The following is a 21147-nucleotide window of genomic DNA, read 5'->3' on the forward strand; positions in this document are numbered from 1 at the left end:
ACTTCGCTGAAACTCCTCGTGCACTCTTTCAACGTTTTCATCAGACACACGAGGTCGACAAGAACTCTTGCCTTTACACAAGTATCCAGTTTCCACGAACTGTCGATACCACCTACTTATGTTAGTCTTGTGTGGTGGGTCTTTCCTACACCGTGCACGATACACACGCTGCACTGTAACTACAGATCTGGACACCTCAAAACCGAGCACACAGAAAGCCTTTTCCTGTTGCGACGCCATCTCGGAAACTGGCCCCGCAGTAAGCATGAGAAGCAAACGGCTGGTAGCGCATGAAAAACTTGGACAGTTGCCGCTGCATAGTGCTTACGGTGTAAGTTTTGCCCGTGTAAGGTAATACATAAATTTATTATTAATTTTTGAAACCGCGCTACACAACATAGAATGCTAATTTTATTACTGAGTCTAGAACTTTGAGACAGAGCTATCGGCAAGTACTCTGTTAGGTAAAACAGCTAAAGAAGAACATAAACATGATGAAAATGAATGTACTAAATGTGAAATGAATAAACGTTTGCTACCAGCAAAATACAAGTATTTCGAATGCAACAGGAATTGAGCATCGTTATAAAATTTAACGGGTAGGAAGTAAAAGGTTCAGTTACGGCTAAATCCGCTAGATGGCACCTGCTTCGCGAATGTGCTCGTTGTGGTAAATTAATGACGATTCGGAAAACCCTTACTGCAAGGACTTAATCCCTCTTTCGCATTCACAAATCCACAAATCCTTCCTCTTAAAGAGTCATCGAACCCTTACATGATAATGGAGGTATCTTTATCGTACATTAATTGTCGTTTGTGTGTTTACTCTCGTATTCACAATGCTCTTCAGCCCATTCGCTAATCCTATAGAATTACTCAAATGTTATCATTAAGAATGATTAGGGTCAAGATATTGTTGTTCCGTGATTGGGCGTCGGACAGGGAGAAATCTGTCAACAACTCCCCTCCCCTGGAAATTGCCAACAATAAAGTTACTAAAAAGCAGAAGGGTCAATCCATATGAAGTCATACAACATGGTTGCTTGACCATTTTTAAAAAAGTTTATTTTTTGTGTGGTGTGAGCCTCATATGTTGAGAGTTCAGAACCACTGTCATTTTATTTTTACTATCACGATTTGAAGATGGCGGGCATTTTTTTTTATCATGGCGCGCGTCATTTTCTCCATTCGTAAGCATCAGCGGCAACTTTTCTTCTCAGCTCTGGTAAGTCTTACGACAATGAGACAAAATCTGTGATGTTAAGCACATTATAGGCTACAATTATATTTATGTGTAATTTTCTAAATATTATTCCTTCATAACAAATTTTAAGGTCAAAATTGGTATTTTAATCGCTCAAAATGATATTTTTGGACCTTTTTTTTGTGGGGGGGGGAAGAAAGTTTGTTTGACACTTGATTTTTTTTGTGCAAGTACCTGTGTACCAATAGAGTATGTCAAAATTATTTGAAGCTTGAGACTTTAATATTTTTTTTTTCCTACAGGGTCATAAACATGTACTTTTTGGTAAAAAAATCCAAGTTCAGGGTTAAATATCTCTGGTGGGCAGTTGTTTAAAAATCTGAAATTTGTACAAAATACAGTACTCCATGATAAGTAACTTCAGTAAAAATTTTGAGTTTGAGATTCAGTTGGTTTAAGAGATACAAAACTCGTGAAAAATTCCATATTTTGCATTAAATATGGTATGCCTAATTTAATTTCTTATTAACATTTTGTGTTAAAATTCTGCAAACTGTAATTTGGAATGTCAATCAACAACATTACAATCCTGAAATGGATCTACAATAAAGTATATATACGAGGGTGTGCTGAAAAGTAAAGCTTCCTATGTTTTTATTTCCTTTGTTACCTTGTAAACGCATTTTGGATTTTGAGCAACCATACATTGCACTTATAAGACTTTCCCGCTTCTCCATTGAAGGTTTTAAACTTCTATCGCCAGGGGGGTGCTGATCTATTGCGAGGAAAATGGCAGCATGTAACCATGCAATGTTGGTGAAGCGCCTGAAGTAGCGTGCAGTGATCGAGTTTCTAACCGCAGAAAATGTGCTACAAATTGACATTCATCTGAGACCGAAGGCATTTTATGGGGATGTATGTGTAGACATCAGTCATTGTCAGCACGTGTAACTCGCACTAGACTCGACGTAGCACTGCAAATGAACGCTACTGGAAGGAGTAAGGTTACCCTTGGCCCTCTGTACCCCCAAGAGAAAGTGAAATATCTTGCATGGTTTATGCATATTTTGTAGTTTATGAACATTTTCAGTTGATTCAGTTGATTTTAGCTCTCGGAAATGTGTTCTTGTGAAGTAAAGTACGTCTGTTACCTTAGCGTGCTACTTTACCGTGTAACAGAACAGCCCGAAGGCTTTGCGCAAGTGAATATAGCACCCAAATGACTTTCCAAAACAGCAGCTATAATTTTACGTAGTTAGGTTTGGTACTGATAGATATTTTCGGCGTGTTCTTTCGCTATTTTAGTGTACATACAAACAGTGTTTACTAACAAAAAGCGGCGAAATTTCTTTGAAATTGCAGGTTTTAACATACGTGGGCCATTCCTTTGCATCAAATATCTCCGTCATTTGTGCTTTCCTAAAGCTGGAATCACTTTTACATTACGTAAAACATTGAAATCTGAAGATTAAAAAAAATCAACGAAATTCTTGAGGAGGTACAGTGGGCAAACGGCCCTTAAGGGGGAAGGGTTCATCATTCATGTTTTTGTTGCAGCTTCCTACTTCTTGATACTATTTTTCCTCCCTTTAATTCAATAAACCACCTCGATCCTTGTGGTTACATCGGGCTGCGACGCCAGGGGTCCCGGGTTCGAATCCCGCTCGGGCATGGTTGTTTATGAATGTCCATTCAACAATTTCATCATTCATCCCCATCTTCGCAAATTAGCCAAGGGGCACAAAACTCGAAGTAAAATAAAATAAATCAATCAAATCAAATAGTTGCAGGGGCAAAAGTTGCCTAACCGCTACAAAACGAAATAGTCGCATTAAAAGTTGTTTCGCACACGCTTAATTTACTAATACGACGTTTAACATGTTAAATTTAAAGACAATACTTTTTCACATATTATGTCGTCAATTCAGCTATGACGCAATTCTGTTATCCTATCGAATGTTATTGATTAACCTAAAAGCTTCTCTCAGTTTGTTAGAAGATAGTTTTTTATTGAGGTATGCTGGGTGTAAACAGCCATATGGAAAACTGCAAGTCCAGTTGAGTTCTTTGACAAAAAATTCAGACAAATTGACCAAAATCGACTCACAGTTGATAGGGTCAGTAAGAAGAAGAAGAAGTTCTTTATTGAGATGAGGATGTAAACTGATTCAAATGCATCTTTTTTGTAACGTAATTTATGAAAGGATTTCGAGATAAATATTCTTATTTCCCGACTCAATATTTTCTTTGTAAATTTAAACTACATGTAACTAATATTACTTGAAGTTATATTTAGTGTAGATTGACTGATAGTGTGGATGCATAAGATATTTCGCCCAATGTCTTAAGAATTATCCCATCTCAGTAGGCTGGTAACGTCTTGTAGTTCTCCGCGAAATGATTGAATGATTCATTTGCTTTATTTTACTTCGCTTTTGTGCCAATTTTGGCTGATGATATAATGAAATTGATAAATGAACACTCACAAACATCCATGCCCAGGCCGGGATTCGAACCCGGAACCCCTGGCATCGTAGCGCGATGAGCTAACCGCTCCGCCACGGGGGCCTACCCCGCCATATGAGCGAAGGGAAATTTTGAAAGTGATAAAAATTGATCAACGTAACGAATTCAACTATGGAACATTATTACGAGCACTCACGAAAATATACTAAAATGCGATTGGAAGCACCACAGTATGAACTTGGTTTTAGAGAAGAAGCTTAAAATAGATACGAACAGCGTTTACTGTGCGAAGGTCACATCGTCCACTGTGAATGTAAATGTTCTATGTCCAATTTTTTTTTTTTTTTCAGGAGAGCCCTTTAAAGTTTGACATGATATATTTATTGAACCTTTGTCACCATTACGCTGAAAGTTTGTATCATTGCAAAGGGTCATATATTGAAGCTCCTCTAAAAATAAGTAGTTCTTTGGTTAGGTATTTATACTGTATTTAATTATGGAAATTTTAGATGGAACAATTGCACGCAACACTAATTTTGATTTGAGAGTGTCAATATTCTATCTCTCAGATATAACACTGCATTCTAGAAACGAGATGGAGATGAAACAATTTCATTATAAATGTGTCATTCGGTAGCAAAGTAAACTAAATAAATCATATTTTGTGAAATCAATCAACTAGTTTGATTCCACTATTGTTCTAAATTTTTGTCTGTTAACCACAAAAGTAAGAACCGAAGTCCATTACTATTGCTACCCATCTCCCACAAGTGACTGAGGTTAGAATGCAAGTGGTATATCTCATACTCGGATGGCGCTTTGTGGTTGGCTGAGGAAATTGTCGTAAGGTGTCATTGGCTCTTGGAGTCTGCATTCTCGTCTCCAAATTCTGTACATGAACCAAAAAGACGTAGGCATCACACAAAAGCAGAGATAAAACAATTGCATCGTAAATAGACTACAGCAAAAATATCTCCATTTGTTTACAATTTGGAGAGAGAACATTTGCATTCTCAATGGTGGACATGTTACATGAGTCTTCCTCAAGCGATGGTTACTGTATTGGATACAAATTCATGAAACAATTGATCCATTACTTAGTTTAACTTCCAGTTATCTGCCGATCTAAGAAATTTTTCCATTGCCTTTCTTGCCTTCCGTTTCAGTTATCTTATGTTGCATTTCTGTCTATTAGGTTAATCGCTACGATAAGGATAGAAACACCAATGATCGAATATCAGCAGATGTATTAGCAGGATTGTTAAAGTTCCAGGAACCTATAAATTATAATGAGTTCTATTGAGGTTCCGTAACGGAGCTGAAACTTCTCTCTCGCACAATTTAAATTCTGTACATCCATGTCGAGACCGGGATTCGAATCCGGGATTCCTGATATCGTAGCGGGCTGTGCAAACCACTTCCTAACAGAAGATGGTGATGCTTGAACGAAATAGCTACAGGAAAGGTCTGATAGATGATGTGTTGTGTTTTAAGTTCACTTTATGTTCATTCAGAGAGGCTAACCGGGAAAGGACCTACAGTTTAAAATGGGACCCGAAACACCGTAGCGTTATGTTTGTTTTCGGTTCGTATTACCTATTTCCGGTCGCATTGCAATAATTCGCGAACGAACCTCGTATATTTACAAGAACACGAAAACTGAGCCAGGTAAACTGTTTGAACAAAGAGGCTTGAACCTGCCTAGTTGCTTAACCTTTACCATGGCACGTGGGAAGCTAGAAGAGCTCTAACCAATCCTCCATTATGCATGGCTGCCTGTCACCCAAGCGGAGAACACGTTTTCAGCATTTACCCAACATTTACATTACACAAGGCTGAAACTTCAGACTTCAGCGATGCATAACAAGTCTTTATAGATCTCTGGAGGGCTTATATGAAGACGACACCAGGAGCTTCTACGTTTATACCTTATGTCAATATTTATATCTTTGTGTGCGTGCGTGAATCTCTCTCTCTCACCATATTCACTATAAGCAGGGTTGTTAAAAGTGCAGAAATTTTAAATAAATTCAATTCCGGTCCAGGAGAGAAAATCAGCAAAAGTAAATTGGTTCTGGTCCGAGAAGAACCTTCTTATCTGTAAAGAATTTGAATTCGAACCAGGAACTTTTTTCCGGATCAATTTAAATACGGTCCAGGAACCTTTTTTCCGGATTAATTTAAATACGGTCCAGTCCAATACAGAGTGGTCACAAAATGGGAGTACGCCTACTTTTCGACACTACGGTTGTTATGGTTTAATTCTTGCTATGCGCACATACCCCATAGTTTAAATGTCTGGAACAGCAGCATAGAGGAGACAGTCATTTTCGCAGCACAGACGAATTCTGCGCCATGTTCTGGCTCACCTCGCGTTGCAAGTGTGTCTTTACCTGAATAAGATCTTTCCCTGGCGGTGGATTGGAAGAGGTTCTGAAGATTACCCAGTTCCCTTAGCCTGGCCTGCAAAATGTACCGACCTCACCTCTGGGGGTTCATCAATGATAGAGTCAGAAACAACTGGTATCGCACAATGCAAGTCCACAAAACAACTGTCAGATGTTCTTGGCTCTTAAACCATCAGATATGCGTGAGTATCTAGCATTCATCCATAACCACCGTAGTGTGAACACACTGTATATTGTCGATGTTGTTTCTCCGAAAATTATAGAAAGTCAGAGCCACTGATGTGTTAATTATTTTATTCATCATTACGTACGAGAGTGAGTTAATAATTATTCGCCGTGTATCTGTGACTGTCTTTTTTTTTGCATGCATTACCATACGTAGATTTCTGCTTCTCTCTTGTGTACAGAGTGAAGTTTCTTGGCCGGTTGCATTGTCGCTAGCGTGTTACTAATAATGATGTTTGCACCAAAGATCGGCAGTGTTGAGTGTTGGTTGAAGGTGTATCAAAGACCGAAATGTATGGTAGACTTTCAGAAAAGTATGGGAAGAGTGTGTTGTTGCAATGGTGGTGTTCGATTTCTGACTTGGCCGTCCGACGCGGCCTTTTGATACTCTCAGTCCATTGCGGCATAACTCAGTTTGAAATATACGAGGGTCATTCGTGAGGTAAAGTTACGATGAGAGAAGATACGTCACTTCTCTCCTATTCGTCATTTCTTTACTTTATAGCTGTAGGTTCGAGCGACCCAAAATCTACCGTTAGAGGAGGTAGCTCGGATGGCTGGGATAGGAGCTGTGAAAGAATACACCTAGTTAAATTGGCAGAGCCTTAATACTGCGTGAGATAACCTGTAGACACAATTGGACACATAAATAATGGTTAACAGTAACAAGATTTATTATAAAAGAGTAGTTGCTGATATATGAGGATTGTCTTAACCTAATAGTGTTCGGGGTAAGGGAGCTGCGTGGAATGAAAGGTAGATTAGTGATACTTAGTAGGTTGCTCGTGAAGATCCTTGTCCATCTTCTAAGTGTCTGAAAACAGCCTGGACTTGGCTGGGTGCATAACGATCTTGGGTTGGAGACTGAACAGCGCCTCCGGCCGCGCTTCAGCTCTGTTGGTCGACTTCCACACTCTCTAGCTTATAATATCTTTCGAGCAGGGTTCATCTCCAGGAATGTATCTACTCAAAGCAAGCCTATCGATCTGTTGAGTGAGATGCGTCAAGGCAAGAGCTAATTCCACACTCTCTAGTCCTGTGACTAGGGTTTATATACTGCGGGTGCGGTCGAAGCAACCAGAGGTAGGGTTATTTCTGTTGCCTAGTGTCGTTCTCAGGAAGTCTAGAAGGTCAGGGATGCGTGGACGGAAGATTGATCGTATCTGGTGTTCTTGCTATCGAGTCATCGGGTCCTTCTCATGTGGTGTCCTCACATGTAGGGTTGCTCACTTGTGGGGTAGCTGATCGCAATCTGTTCCAAGTTAACCACAATTTTCCTGTTGTTGCTGACCTTACTTCTCTGAAGGGTAGAGAGTGCATGTGGACTGATGACTGACGAAGATAAGATACACAGCGTCTTGAGTGCTTCCTGTTGTGAATCTCACCCAAATCCAAGTTTGCAGAAAATCATGAACGTGCGGAAACTTACACGTTACAACTTCTCCAGGTGATCCATGACGACAAGGATACATGATGAGCTAATGATTGTTTTGGTGTTTTAAGTCCACTTTATGCACACTAAAGCTAATCGGGACTGGACCTACAGTTTAAAGTGGTATCCGAAACACTATGTGCCTCCACCGGGTATCGGACCCGGTACCATGAGCTAATGCCATAGGCTGTTTGACAATCACAACCAAGCATTCATATCTTACCAGGATTAAATCGTAGAACCTCTGGTGTCGTAGCATGTGGGTTCTATTAAAGTGATAATTTTAGATCACCGAAAACAACTTAAGACGAGTGTCTTAGTTTGAAGGCATCGTAAAGGCATCCGCTCCTCCAAGAGATGATCGTTAACCAACCACGATCTTATTTGTAAAGCCTTATCGAAAGAATGATCTATCATTGAAGTCTTTGTAACAATACCTACTTTATATAAGGCAAATTAAAACCACAAATTCAGTCCATTTTGCAAATCACGAATTTCTCATTTCTAGCTTTTTTTTTTCAGATGGTCTCCCAATCGAGTCTCCAAGTTCAACTCGCCCCAACCTTGGAGCACCAAACGGCCGCCATGTTGAACATCCTGCAGAGGTACAAGTGGCACCAATTCGCGATTGTGACGAGCCAGATTGCTGGGCACGACGATTTCATACAGGAAGTTCACGAACAGGTTCTACAGATGCAGCAAACATTCAAGTGAGTAACATAACTTTAGAACCATAATTACTAGAGTCATTCGGGGGAATATGCCCATCGGGGTTATATGCCTACCCCTCGTATCTGCGCAAGGTTAATGTTATGACAACTCTCCGACTCTTGTTTCAAAGCGCCCTCCGTGGTGAGACGAGGCAGCAGTTTTGGAGCTTGAGCAGAATCTGAAGCCATCCATGGTTAATTTCATAGGTAAGAAGACAATTTTTGAGGGAATAATTTTTTGGATGTTGCTAAATTAACAGTGTGCAATAATATTCCCCAGAGAGAAAGAAACTGAATTATATTTGGTGTAAAGATCAAGAGTCAGGGAAACATATCTGCAGAGTGAGACTGCCGCATGGTGCTCAGAGTTGCCAACCCAGTGATTCAATTTTCTGCTTGTAGGTGTGGGGTGATATGCCCACAGAAATTAAGTACAATATGCTCATGGGAATTATTATGATAAGAAAGGACCTAAATGTGACTGATCCAGTGTATTCGTTGTAGCATGTGGATGCATGAAATATGTACCAAATTCACGTCCATGTGTCCAAATTGCAATGAAATTTCTCACAAATGTAAACAGTAAAAGAGGCTGTGGTAAATTCAAAATAAATGTTGTTATAAACGCTATGCTTGTCTGTACAAATGATGTTCTGTTTACGAAACAAACGTTAATAATCTTCCAGTTAATGCTGTGTATTATTTTCCTTTAAATCTGTCATGTCAAGTATTACAACAATTGTTTCTTGTATTGGGCATTTTACCCCTAATGGGTGGGCATTTTACCCTGAACACTTGGGTGATTTGCCCAAATTGAAGTTCATCTGTTTATTTTTCTATGGTTCTTTTGCTGTAAAACTTACAGTAATAAAACTTATAGCTACATGTAGCTTTCATTTGACATCCTTTTCATTGCGACACTCCTTCATTTCCCGAAGCTATAAACCGCTAGAAAAAAAGTTGGGCGTATTCTATCGAGTGACTCTATAGCCTGGATTTTTACGTAGCCGAAATATGTACATAAATATGTGCAGGAATTGCTGAAATATGTCAAAGTGCTAATTTTAGATTTCTGGTTAAATTACACTAAATACATTTATCATTTTTTCCTTTAAGAAGTTGCTTTGAAATAAAGGCTGACACGCGCTCAATGACCCGAAAATCAACAGAAAATTCTTGCAACATATAGCAGTGATGAAGAACAAAATACACATGAAATTTTGAATCTGAAATTTTGGGTGCGTCAACATTTAGGCTATTTTGCACCTGACACATTATACGGGGTTCAGATCCTTTCCATAACTAAGGTATAATTAATATATAATAACATAATTGTAATGTCGGAGGACTAAAATAATCATACTTGTGTTAAAAGCTGGGGCTGTAAAGGGGCACTCAGTACACATAAGGATAAAACACAGGACAACACAGAGCCTCGTTAGTCTGCAAAATTCAGTCCAGGGTGTACTACGTGGAAATGAGGTTCACAATTGGGTGTACCACCCCTTACACCCCTGATGTGATTTTCATGGCTTAAAACAAGATTAAGTATTTGTATTCGTGATAAAACACTCAAAATGCTGACCAAGACAGAATGTATTATAACATAACAACACACTATAAAAGTTACGTTTCCACCCCCTAACAGGTGGAATAATGAATTCTACCTTGGTCAGCATTTTGAAGCTTTATTAAACATATAAACAAGACATTTTGGTTTGACATGTTAAACTGATTCGGTAGCTTGTGGATTGAGGAACGTTGTGTGAGTGAGTTTGGAAGTTGCTATAATGAGAGTTTCCTTGTTCAGTATTTTATGTCCAGGCACTCTGAGGGGAAAATTCGTGAAGTAGAAGTTGCATTTCAAGTTTCCTGTTATGATCTTACATAGTAATTTCATATCTCTCATGTTTCTACGAGATTGTGGGGTATAAACGTGTAAGTTTTCAAGCAGACTTGGGTAGGTGACTCAGAGGTGGTACTCTATGTCGAACGATGGAGAAGAGAGATCTGTGAATACTATCGATCTTGGAGGTATGAGAATGGACATCCATGTTCCAGATTCATGAACAGCATTCTACGTTGGGGGACACAAATCTTCTGAAATATATGGAAAGTTCTTTCGGGTTATTGATTTCGGTAATCGGACAAAATGTGTAGTGAGAAAAGTGTGGTGAAATTTACGAGAAACACTAAAACAAATCGTGCAAATTGCTACAAGTGTAACTTAGTGTTTATAGAAAATGTGTTTAGCATGTAATCGTATCCATTTCTAAGCAATTTCGGGCAACGAATTATTTCCCGGTGTCATTTTGATTGTTAAAAGGGTTTTGCATGCAGCGCCAAGAACAACTTACGCGTGTGGTTTCAGTTAAATTTCACTGTATAACATGTAAACATCAACAAATCAATATAATTTAATGTTATTCTGCAAATCAGCACGCCAAAATCTATAAGGCAAGGCTACTTTTGTAAATAAAGGATACAAGAAATAACGACGAACCAAAGCCATCATCTTCCAAAAAGATTTATGTTAACTTGAGTGGTTTTATTCAGTGAACCTTGACTACATATGGAGAATTTATTCGAGTCGGTTACTGGGGCGACACTGCGGTCCAAGTTGTGAAGGTTAACGTCAGACGTAATGACACATTCGGAAAGTTCAGTCCTGTGTCAGATGTCAGCCGACCACTACCACAGACTCGTGAATTTCTCTTGTAGGCGTGGAACCGTCACATTCCAAACGCTCTTCCACTGGTTCATTAATATCTATTTCTGGACGCATTGCTATGGAGATGTGAAGGACTCATCTATTAGTCAGAGCACAAGACATAGGGGGTTTTCACTACGGCTGTAGAGAAATCTCATGTTTCATTTCTTAATTATTTATTCACACACATTGAGCACACAAGATTCAGCTTTGCAATTGCAAAATATTCGACATAATTACCAAGAGAAAGTGCATATTAATTTGTTACGTCTACGTTTAAATGGGAAGTTGAACATTTAAAATGGTAGCACCTTTTTATTTTGGGGGGCCAGGGGGTCCGGACTCTCCCGAAAGACTTACAAAGTACTAAAATTAAACAATCAAAACATACCGGATCAGCATTTCCTGTAGAATTCCACCGAACTTATTCCAAGACAAAGATTAGATTGGGATCATAAGCCTTCAAATTGACAGTAGATACTTAACAAGATTAATGCACATTAATGTTTATAATAATATGCATGAAATATTAATAAAGTGCTTTATTTATCATAAACTCGACATACTATCCTTTCTTGTTATTCAATTAAAGTTCATGTTTTTATTTTATGCCATTAATTTTTTATACAAATTTTAGCGAGCTTAACTACATGTAATCTAGTTAATGAATAATGATAATGATATTGAAATTCATTCTGGAAAGAAGGTTCCTGGACCGAATTTAAATTCATCCGGAAAAAAGGTTCCTGGACCGAATTGAAATGCTATAAATATGAAAAGGTTATACACTGTTCAGAACTCATTTACGTTTGCTGATTTTCTCTTCCAGTCAGGGATTGAATTTATTTACAATTTGTAGACCAGGATTGACCGATTAAAAGTTGCCTTCTAAAAATGTCCGCGAGTATGTTTACACTACGGTTATAGAAACCACATCACAGGAAATAAACCATAACGGAGAATTCACACCGAAGAGAGACGCGATATGCGACACGAGACACGAGAGTTTCACACCGAAGAGCACGGTTGACATGTTAAAACAAAGTTGTTATAAACAACTTGTTTTAAAAGTTCAAAACACATGGCTCTGTTTTTTCACAAATGTTTAATTAAAACAAAGTGCTTTAAACATGTTTTTTCAGACTTTAAAACACCTTTTGATATTTGGTGTTGATAGTTCGTGGTTATTTTCGTGTTTTATAACTATGCATTTCATTCAATGCGTGTTATTATGTTTATTGTGTGTAGAAATCTGTTCCGTGGCTGAAAATGTATATTCAATTAACAAAGAAACATATCGTGATGGGTCACCTTTAAAACACCTGGCTGTTTTTTACAGGTGCTTAAAATATTTTAAAAATTGAATAATACACGAATTAAACCGTTTTGTTCCTCACTTAACACACTGCAAAATGTGCACATTGTTGATAATGTCAGTCGCATTCACGATAAAATATATTAAAAAAACGAAATAAAAAAGACAGAGTAGCTACCAGGAACACTCAGTGAGTCTGGCAACTGTGGATTAGATAAAGATTCTCGAACAGCCTACATGCGAAATTTAAGACCAAAATAAATGTGTATTTTAAGAATTTAGTCAAGTATTTACTTTATAATAGGAACACAGTCCATCCTTGGATGCTTAACAGATTCTTTATTAATCATTATTTTTAGAAAGTATGTCTTTTTGGTATTATGTTTTAAAAGTTTTATATGTATAAAACATGTTTTTTTGGTTCTTGTTTAAAACACTGTTTAAACATTTAAAATATCTTCAAAACTTTTTCTTGTTTCTCTTAAAAAAACACAAATTTTGTCAACCCTGCCGAAGAACAAGCAACACTTGTTTCTTTGCTCAGTTCGCATGATGATGCCGATGTAATTGAATTAATTAGTTTATTAGTCACCCGAGAAAAACGTAACAAGAGACATTGTTACATCTAAATCGCATTGTAAAATTTGTGCAAGTTATTGAAACTCGGGAGAGGCATATTGTGCATAAGAAAACCGAGATATAATATGCACTGACATCAAACTGTAGCTATACGCTAGACTTTCCAGCCTGAATAAAGCGAATACCTAAGCACTAGAGAAATTGTTCTCAATCTTCGTGAAACCATGCGTTGGTAATTTTTTAAGCCAATGCTCTTAGCCCAAGAATTATCCTCGTAAATACCTTAACAGTAATTAAGATTTTATGCATGAATTAACATGTACTTATGAAATAAAATATTGATAAATAAGTTTTAGCATAATCATAAAGAGTAATATAGTTTGATTACGTGTGTTGAATTGTTAACAAATATAAAAATACGTGGATTGAAGAAGTGGTAATGTCGTCTCCTTGTAATTAAGTGATGCCGGGTTCGATAACCGGTGGAGGCACATTGTGGCGCGGGTCCCACTTTAAACTGTCGGGTCGAGTTCTGATAGGCATAAAATTGACTTAAGAAACAAAAATTAGAACTGAAATATGATATTGGGGTTGTGATAGTTGTCAACCATTTTCAGCAGAACCTTTCGCAGCTCAGTATAGTTGATACGAAGGCACGGTATCGGGTTGCGGCCCGGCAGTTGGGAAACAATGCACTAGATTACTTTACCATGTTGACTGATCTATTTTGGACTAAAGTGGCTCCATATGTTGGCTTTTTCAAATTAAAACAGTCACGTCGTAAATGGCGAAACCACGGCCTCTTTACACGATGAAGGCAAATTACAGCCCGTAACTGCATCAAAAACTTGATAAAGCAAAGATAACGTTGTGTATCAATTTTAAAACATTGTACATATCGATACTTTATTATATCAACACATTTGGGCTTCAAATACGTTGTAAGACCTCCGGTAGGGCACTCTTCTATAGCCTAAATATAGCTCGTTGGAGTGTAGCATCCACTGCGCAAACGCGAACAACAAACTGAAGCGACACGATGCACGATATTGAAAAAACAGCACAGTCCGAGAGACACGTAAGAGTCATTCCATATGAAATCAACACAGCCCACAACCTGACCAACTCCGATTTTCATGAAATTTGTGGAGTTGAAAATATACATGGAACTTAGTAACTATCAAAATTTTGAGTCTCGTGCGTCTTGTAATTGTTATATTATTCAAGGTCAAAGTTCGCATAAATTGCCCTTTTTGAGCCCGTTTAACTATACTAAATGTACTGTAACTCCGCCCCTATTTCACCTAGGAAGCTCAAATAAAGCGTATTGTACAGGGAATTGAAAAAGCGTTCCAGTGATATATAACAAGTCTACCTTTGGATAAAAATTTAATTTTGTCACGTGACCTTGACTTTGACCTTTAATATCTCAAAACATGTCATCACCAAAAATCGTGAAAAAAATATATTTGCTCCCTCATGCTATACTGTAAAACATATCAAAAAATCATTCTGGGACTGCAATGGGATCACAAGATACAAAACAATATGTTTAACTATGTGACTGATAAAAGCCTCATTACATGAACTATGATGAGTAAAAAGTCCTTTAACACCTCCTACAGAATGTAAAGGAGTTATCCTGGTCATGAAAGAAGTAGGTTAGGCACAGGGAGATATCTAGCTGTGTATCATGCGCAGGTCCGGCATATTGAATTCAACACAAAAATTTCAAAGAAATTGGACCGTATTTAAATTGATCGGGAAAAAAGGTTCCTGGACCGAATTGAAATATTTTACAGATAAAAAGGTTCTTTACGGTACAGAACCCATTTACGCTTGCTGAATTTCTCTCCTGGACCGGAATTGAATTTATTTAAAATTCCTGGAGCTTTAACAACCCTGCTAGAAACACCACACGATTGCAGGTATGTCGCTCACTTTCCAAGCTGAGTAACATCGACATCTCGAATGATGACGTAAGTCTAGTGGAGTGACGAGGAATTCCATTTTGGCGGGTCCGGCCCTCGTGGCAGAATGGCTAGAACATTTCGCTACGACGCCAGGGGTGCCGGGTTCGAATCCCGGCGTGGATGTTTGCGAGTGTCTTTTCATCAATTTCATCATGTCATCACTCTTCTCCATGTTCGCAAATTTGCCAAAAGTGGCACAAAAGGCGAAGTAAAATGAAGCAAATCAATCAATCAATCCATTTAGGCGGCAGTAATGACGTTAAAGGTGTCCGTCCAGATTATTATTTCTTTTCACTTTAAATGTAGTTTGTATTTTCTTAGGATATATGTTTGTTTACACAATCACAAAGATATCTTATGAATCTTATGTATCTGATTTTACTTTTTCCCGGAATCTTACATTTTTTGCTAACAACACCAAAAACCTTAATTCGGAAATTCTCTGCTCTTGGAACAATTCAGATTAATTAATTAACAGTTCAAGACTGGCTACTAGATTAGTTGCATGATACTCCGTTTCATGTATTAACCTCTTCAGAGAAACCTCTGTTTACACACTATTTTATTAGTATAATACCTACTGTCGGACCTACTATGTCATTCACATAATGAAATTAATAAATACTATGATTCTAATTACATTAATTAATAGTTTATTAAAAACTAAATATATCTCATAACTAATAACGTGAATTGGCTTCTTTTGACTAATTTCGTCTAGTTGTAACTTTGATATACATGGAATATCAATCTCGATTTTTTTAAGATGTAAATATCAAATTTTTAGTAGGTCCCCCAACAGCGATGTTAAGCATCAAATTTCGAAAAAAAAAATGAAAAACAACAATTTTGAAATAGCTGTAACTAAAACAGGAAACTAGTAGAGTAGCTAAAATATTTTCTGCTTAATCTTTGGTATATGCCTTCTCTAAAATATCACAGGTCCGATATTACATAACTTTTCTGCTAAAAATTCTGAACTTTGATTTTTGTTCAGAACTGAATATCACTTTTAGCCCTAAATTTCCCCCATTTGCATTAGAGATGGTGAAAAAACGTTCAGAATATAAAATATAGCTTAAAATGTACTGAAAACAATATTTTAACCCCAGTTTCTATTCTCTTAGCTGATTTACCATAATTGTCGCTACTGTCTGTAAATGTTAAAATGCCACAAGCTATTTAACAAAAATGACAACTTTTCAAACGAAGTCAAGATTTAGAAGAAAAATACCTGTGTTAAACTACTCTTCCATGATGGTTACAGCAAGTGAAATGTGATTTAATAAAAGCCGGTCCGTGGCGGAGTGGTTAGCACTCTAGGGCGCTAGGGGTCCCGGGTTCGAATCCCGGCCTGAGCATGGATATTTGTGAGTGTCCATTCATCATATCACCACTCATCCCCATCTTCGCAAATTAGCCAAAAGTGGCACAAAAAGCGAAGGAAAATAAAGCAAATCAATCAATCAATGATTAAAAAGAGAATATTCAAAGCAACCATTTTCCTTTTTGACAATTCGGTATGTATTAGCCAATGTACGATATCTGATCATAGCAAGACCATCTTGAGCTTCAGGCCACAGTCAAGACGTCATCATCTGGAGGCGATCGTCTTAACGCTGTAAACTCCTTGTCGTAATTTTACCGTAGATAATTAAGGTATATTTATTTCTTTTATGAAGTTAAATTTTGAAATTTTTCCCTTCCGACGAATATAGTTAGAAGAAAAATTTATAATATTAAATATTTACACCAAAATTTTCATTCAGGAAGTCACTATGGCCACCACAAAAATTCCTGCCATAGCACAAAGAAAGAGTCGAAAACCGTTAGAAACTTCCTGGCGGAAAAATAAAAACATTGTATATATTTGAAAAATATTATCGGGAATATTGGTCAGCTACAATAAAACTCGTAACCGCTTTTGTATGAACTTTTGTTTGTAAAATCAATTGATTAAATAAAACAAAAAACATGTTAGGTTGACCGTAAACTTTCCAAGTTACCTAATCAATTAAATTGTCTTTAAGTTTGCCCAAAATTAATCAACCAATTAATGCAGATATTCTGTGTAGCTATAAAATCTCAATACAAATCCTTAATTTCTATATTCTTGCAGCAAAAGCGAAAGAAATTGGTACAAGGGCAATGTTACATTTCTGTGATAAAGACTAAACCTAAATCATTTGTCACATTGTAATTTCGATCCTATTGACTTTATTGAACGAAAGATAATAAACAAATTGAATCTTTTCATTGTCGTTAGTAAGCTCTGTGACAATAACTTAAGAGTTTCATTGAAGAAAAAAGCAGATTAATATTTCCATTTTAACGTTCAATTGGGAAATAAACAGTTGGAATATTTCCTTACACTGTTTTTTACATTTGTTAAAAAAAATCGTGAAGAATGTTAATAAATTATGAAACAATAAACATTACCACTGATTTAATAATCAAAGTTACGAACATTGAAGCTTCACAAAGACAAAAAATAAAAAGCAGTTCATGTGAAACAGTCTTAAAAATTTAATACATTTGATTTGTAGTTCATATTAACATAGCTAGGTAACAAAATGCTTTCTGTGTGAAAACATTTGTATTTGAAACATAAGTAATATATTCTTGGATAATTTTACACACGAACATTTCATCGAAGTTCTTGTTACACATCGAAACTTTGTATTTAAATGTACAACATATCTTCCATTAGCCTCCGATTAGCATAAGGAAGCATAAAGCGGGATAAAATAAGAATAAATGTACATATGTATCAACTTTGCCCCGTTGTATAGCTTTCTTTCATTAAGCACATTTTGAAACTGAAAATTTGTGTAAATAATATGAATAATTTATCGAATGCTTGCATAAAATTTACACTAACACATTGCTTTGGTAGACGTAATATTAACCAACGTTTGTAATTCAGGGTAAATTATTTGATATTTCTAAAAAAATGTTGACATGTTGTCCACATTTACGAGTATATTTGATGCCTATTCCGGACACATGAAATGTTTACATCATGAACTATTACTCTTATTTATTTTTTAGTATAAAATATTTGTTACTTAACTTGTATCTTTTCGTAGTGACTGAATCACATGGAATTGCCCTAAAAATTTCTCATTTTTAACATCTTGAAGAAATGTGAACGTTACTCTTACCTTTTTCATTGTAATTGCCTCTGCAATTTGGTACACAAGACTTATACACCATACCTCTTCCACATTTAAGCATATTTACACGTCATGTAAACTCGATTACAGTTCTTAAATTTGCATTACAATTCCATATTCACTAAAAAGGTCCAACATCGATTCCGAAGAAGCAAATCAAACATGGCGGCTATCTCGCCTCCAGTTGATGACGCTTAGTCACGTGACGGGAGCAAGTCATGAGGCTTTCATATTGAGAAGGTAATTATCATAGGCGAGAAAATGTATACTAACCAATGCTTTCAATAGTTTTGTAGAAATGAAATTGTATGTTGTTTATGAGTTTGGTTATAATCTAGTTCATCTTGTTAATGTCTGTATTTGCATCGTACAACAACGTTTTTCGTTTTATTGTATAATATAACATCCATACTTATTTTTTGGATCCTAGTATTTACTGTATTTATAATATCTTTCAAAAAAAGTTTTGTCATAAATTGACACAATTGTGCCATCTGTGATTTGGAAATAATATCAACTTTGCAAGCTAACTTCTCAAAAGTCGAAATGTTGTTAAATGTGCAGCGCAGTGCTTTCTCATTAACAACCAGAAAATGATCAAACAGAATCCTGTAACGGGTTTTCCGCCATTTTGAAAAACACATCCGCCATGTTGGCTTTTATGCATCGCTGTAGTTTTTCGATAATAATTAACAAAACAGTCACATAAAGATTTTTGTTCTTTCTCTTTCTTTACAGAATCTTTCTTACACAATGTCTAAGATAAAATGTCATATTCACTTTTTTATGTGTAGTTTGTTTCTTATAATTTCAGAATGAAACGAAATAACTTTTGTTTGACTATTATTAAAATATATCTTCTGCTAAAAAGAATAAAGTTCTTTGAGAGATTGTAGAGTTTACAATGATATGTACATATTCAATAAATCAATCAATCAATAATCGTAGTAGATTATCTTATCCTACAATGCGGAAAGTGTTTATATTAGCAATTGAATAATGCAATAGAACGTTATGGGGGCCTCCTAGTTGGCAGCGTCGTCGCCTTGTAATCAAGGGGTTCCGGGTTCAATACCCGGTGGAGGCACATAGTGGTACAGATCCCACTTTAAACTGTAGGTCCAATTCCGATTAGCCTTAATGTGCATAAAGTGGACTTAAAACACCAACTAAATCAATAGAACGTTATTGGTTGCTTTTTTGTCATAGTGATGCATTTTATTATTCCGTACTTTGAGGGTTTATAATTGCTTATAAATATCAAATTTTATTACGAGTGTTACCGCAGAATATTTCTGATACTGGCGGAATGTATAACATGAATCAAAGATGTAGTAGTTGGTCCTCTAGATATTGGACATATACAGTTGTTTCTTGCCTGAAAGCTTATTGAGAAAAAGCAATACAGGTTTGTTGAATAAACTGACTTTTCAAAATAAACCTTTGTGAGAGCCCTCTTTGAACATATAACTGAAAGTGTTTCAATTGTCAAGCACAAGCTGTAACCTAGTCCTCAGTTTTGTATTTTAATGCTGCATTGACATGCAATGAGCCAAACAATGACGGGAGGAATATTAAAGGAATGGACCAATAGAGTGATCCGAAAGTCGCACGATCATAACTTTGATCGTTAATAAAATTCAAAGCTTTAGAAATATTCACACCAAACTTTATGCATTATAAATCATCGTTCGTTGAGATAATTTGAAAGTATTGCTATACTTGACAACTAGTAGCTTAATTAGTAGCTCGGATCAGAGTGTATACACCATTTTCGTGTCCTGTTACAACATTTGACGTCACACCACACCAAGTATGGCAGCATTTAACACTCGATTATGTGTTGTGCTACACCAATCACGGTGTTGCACTATTTCTGGTGGCGACTCGGTTGCATTTATTTGCCCAATTTACGATGACCCTTTGTAATTCTGTACATGACAGACCTTTAAATTATAATGTACAATATTTGGACAGTCTTCTCTGACCATACATAATTCTCAAAGTTTCAAGAGTTTCATTGAAGACGTTACTAAAAGTGTACGTCGCCTATTTTAATTATTTTGCGTCTGTCTCATAAATATTGGCTCAATCGCGACTACGATGATGAATGGGTTTGTAACGTGTAATCGCTGGGACAATCACATTCACACCTTATCGTGGATTTGAACTAACGACCCCTGATTTTGCAGCGCGTTGCGCATGGGCGTATATATAGTTCACGTAAGGGGGGGGGGGTTAAACTTTTGGTATGATAAGGGTTGCTATATTTCATAAGTGAAAATCCAGGGCACCGCTGACCGGAAGCTTGTTGGGGAAGGCGTATGTAGTCACGCTACTTAGTATTGATACTTTTCTGTTCACCTTGTGTCAAACAACTTGAGAATGTTACGGTGTTTCCCTGGTTTTCTTGAACTGAGTTTTCAAAAACTACATTTCTTTAAGAAGACTCGAGGGGAAAAAATGATAACTGGATTGATAGTCTCAATGCAGTTTCTTATCGCAGAAATTCCGAAACTTTCAGGAAATTGCAGGCACTCGGTCTGCAGTCCCATCTGGTGTGTGGAATTACGTAATTTCCTTCCCATCCATATCTCGTCCTATACGTCTCAAATTTAGTGACTGAAAAACAGATAGAACAGGTAATTTAGTAATTTTACTAAACCAATAGGTAAGGGGGGGAGTGTTGGACCAGTTCAACCCCACCTTAAATACGCCCATGGTGTTGCGTCAATCACTCCGCCACCATGGATGCACACAGAAATTAAAATGCATCAACTCATGATTGGTGCACTTTTAGTGCATCCGTTGACACAGTTAAATGTGTAGGTTTTGGTTTCTCTTAAATGATCGTATCTGTCCTTGTCAAGTGATCTATTTTAGTGTATTACAGGTAACAACGGCTCATGAAAGTAACCTTTGATGTATTTGACGAACCCGCAAAGAACA

General features: G+C 36.8%; 1 protein-coding gene across 2 annotated transcripts in view; it reads left to right on the forward strand.

Annotated features, from left to right (window-relative positions):
* The window catches only part of LOC145999662 (glutamate receptor ionotropic, NMDA 2B-like), a 957426-nt gene that overhangs the window by 535014 nt on the left and 401265 nt on the right, over positions 1–21147 (forward strand). For both annotated transcript variants that reach the window (XR_014443422.1, XM_083136793.1), the window contains exon 3: positions 8258–8445. Coding sequence is in view for 1 of the 2 variants with exons in the window: in XM_083136793.1 (XP_082992919.1) it covers positions 8258–8445 (188 nt within the window). In the remaining variant the exon portion in view is untranslated. The remainder of the gene's footprint in view (positions 1–8257; positions 8446–21147) is intronic.

The sequence above is a fragment of the Lepisma saccharinum genome, chromosome 15 (genome assembly GCF_977018435.1).
Source record: "Lepisma saccharinum chromosome 15, izLepSacc3.1, whole genome shotgun sequence".
NCBI classification, from domain to species: domain Eukaryota; kingdom Metazoa; phylum Arthropoda; class Insecta; order Zygentoma; family Lepismatidae; genus Lepisma; species Lepisma saccharinum.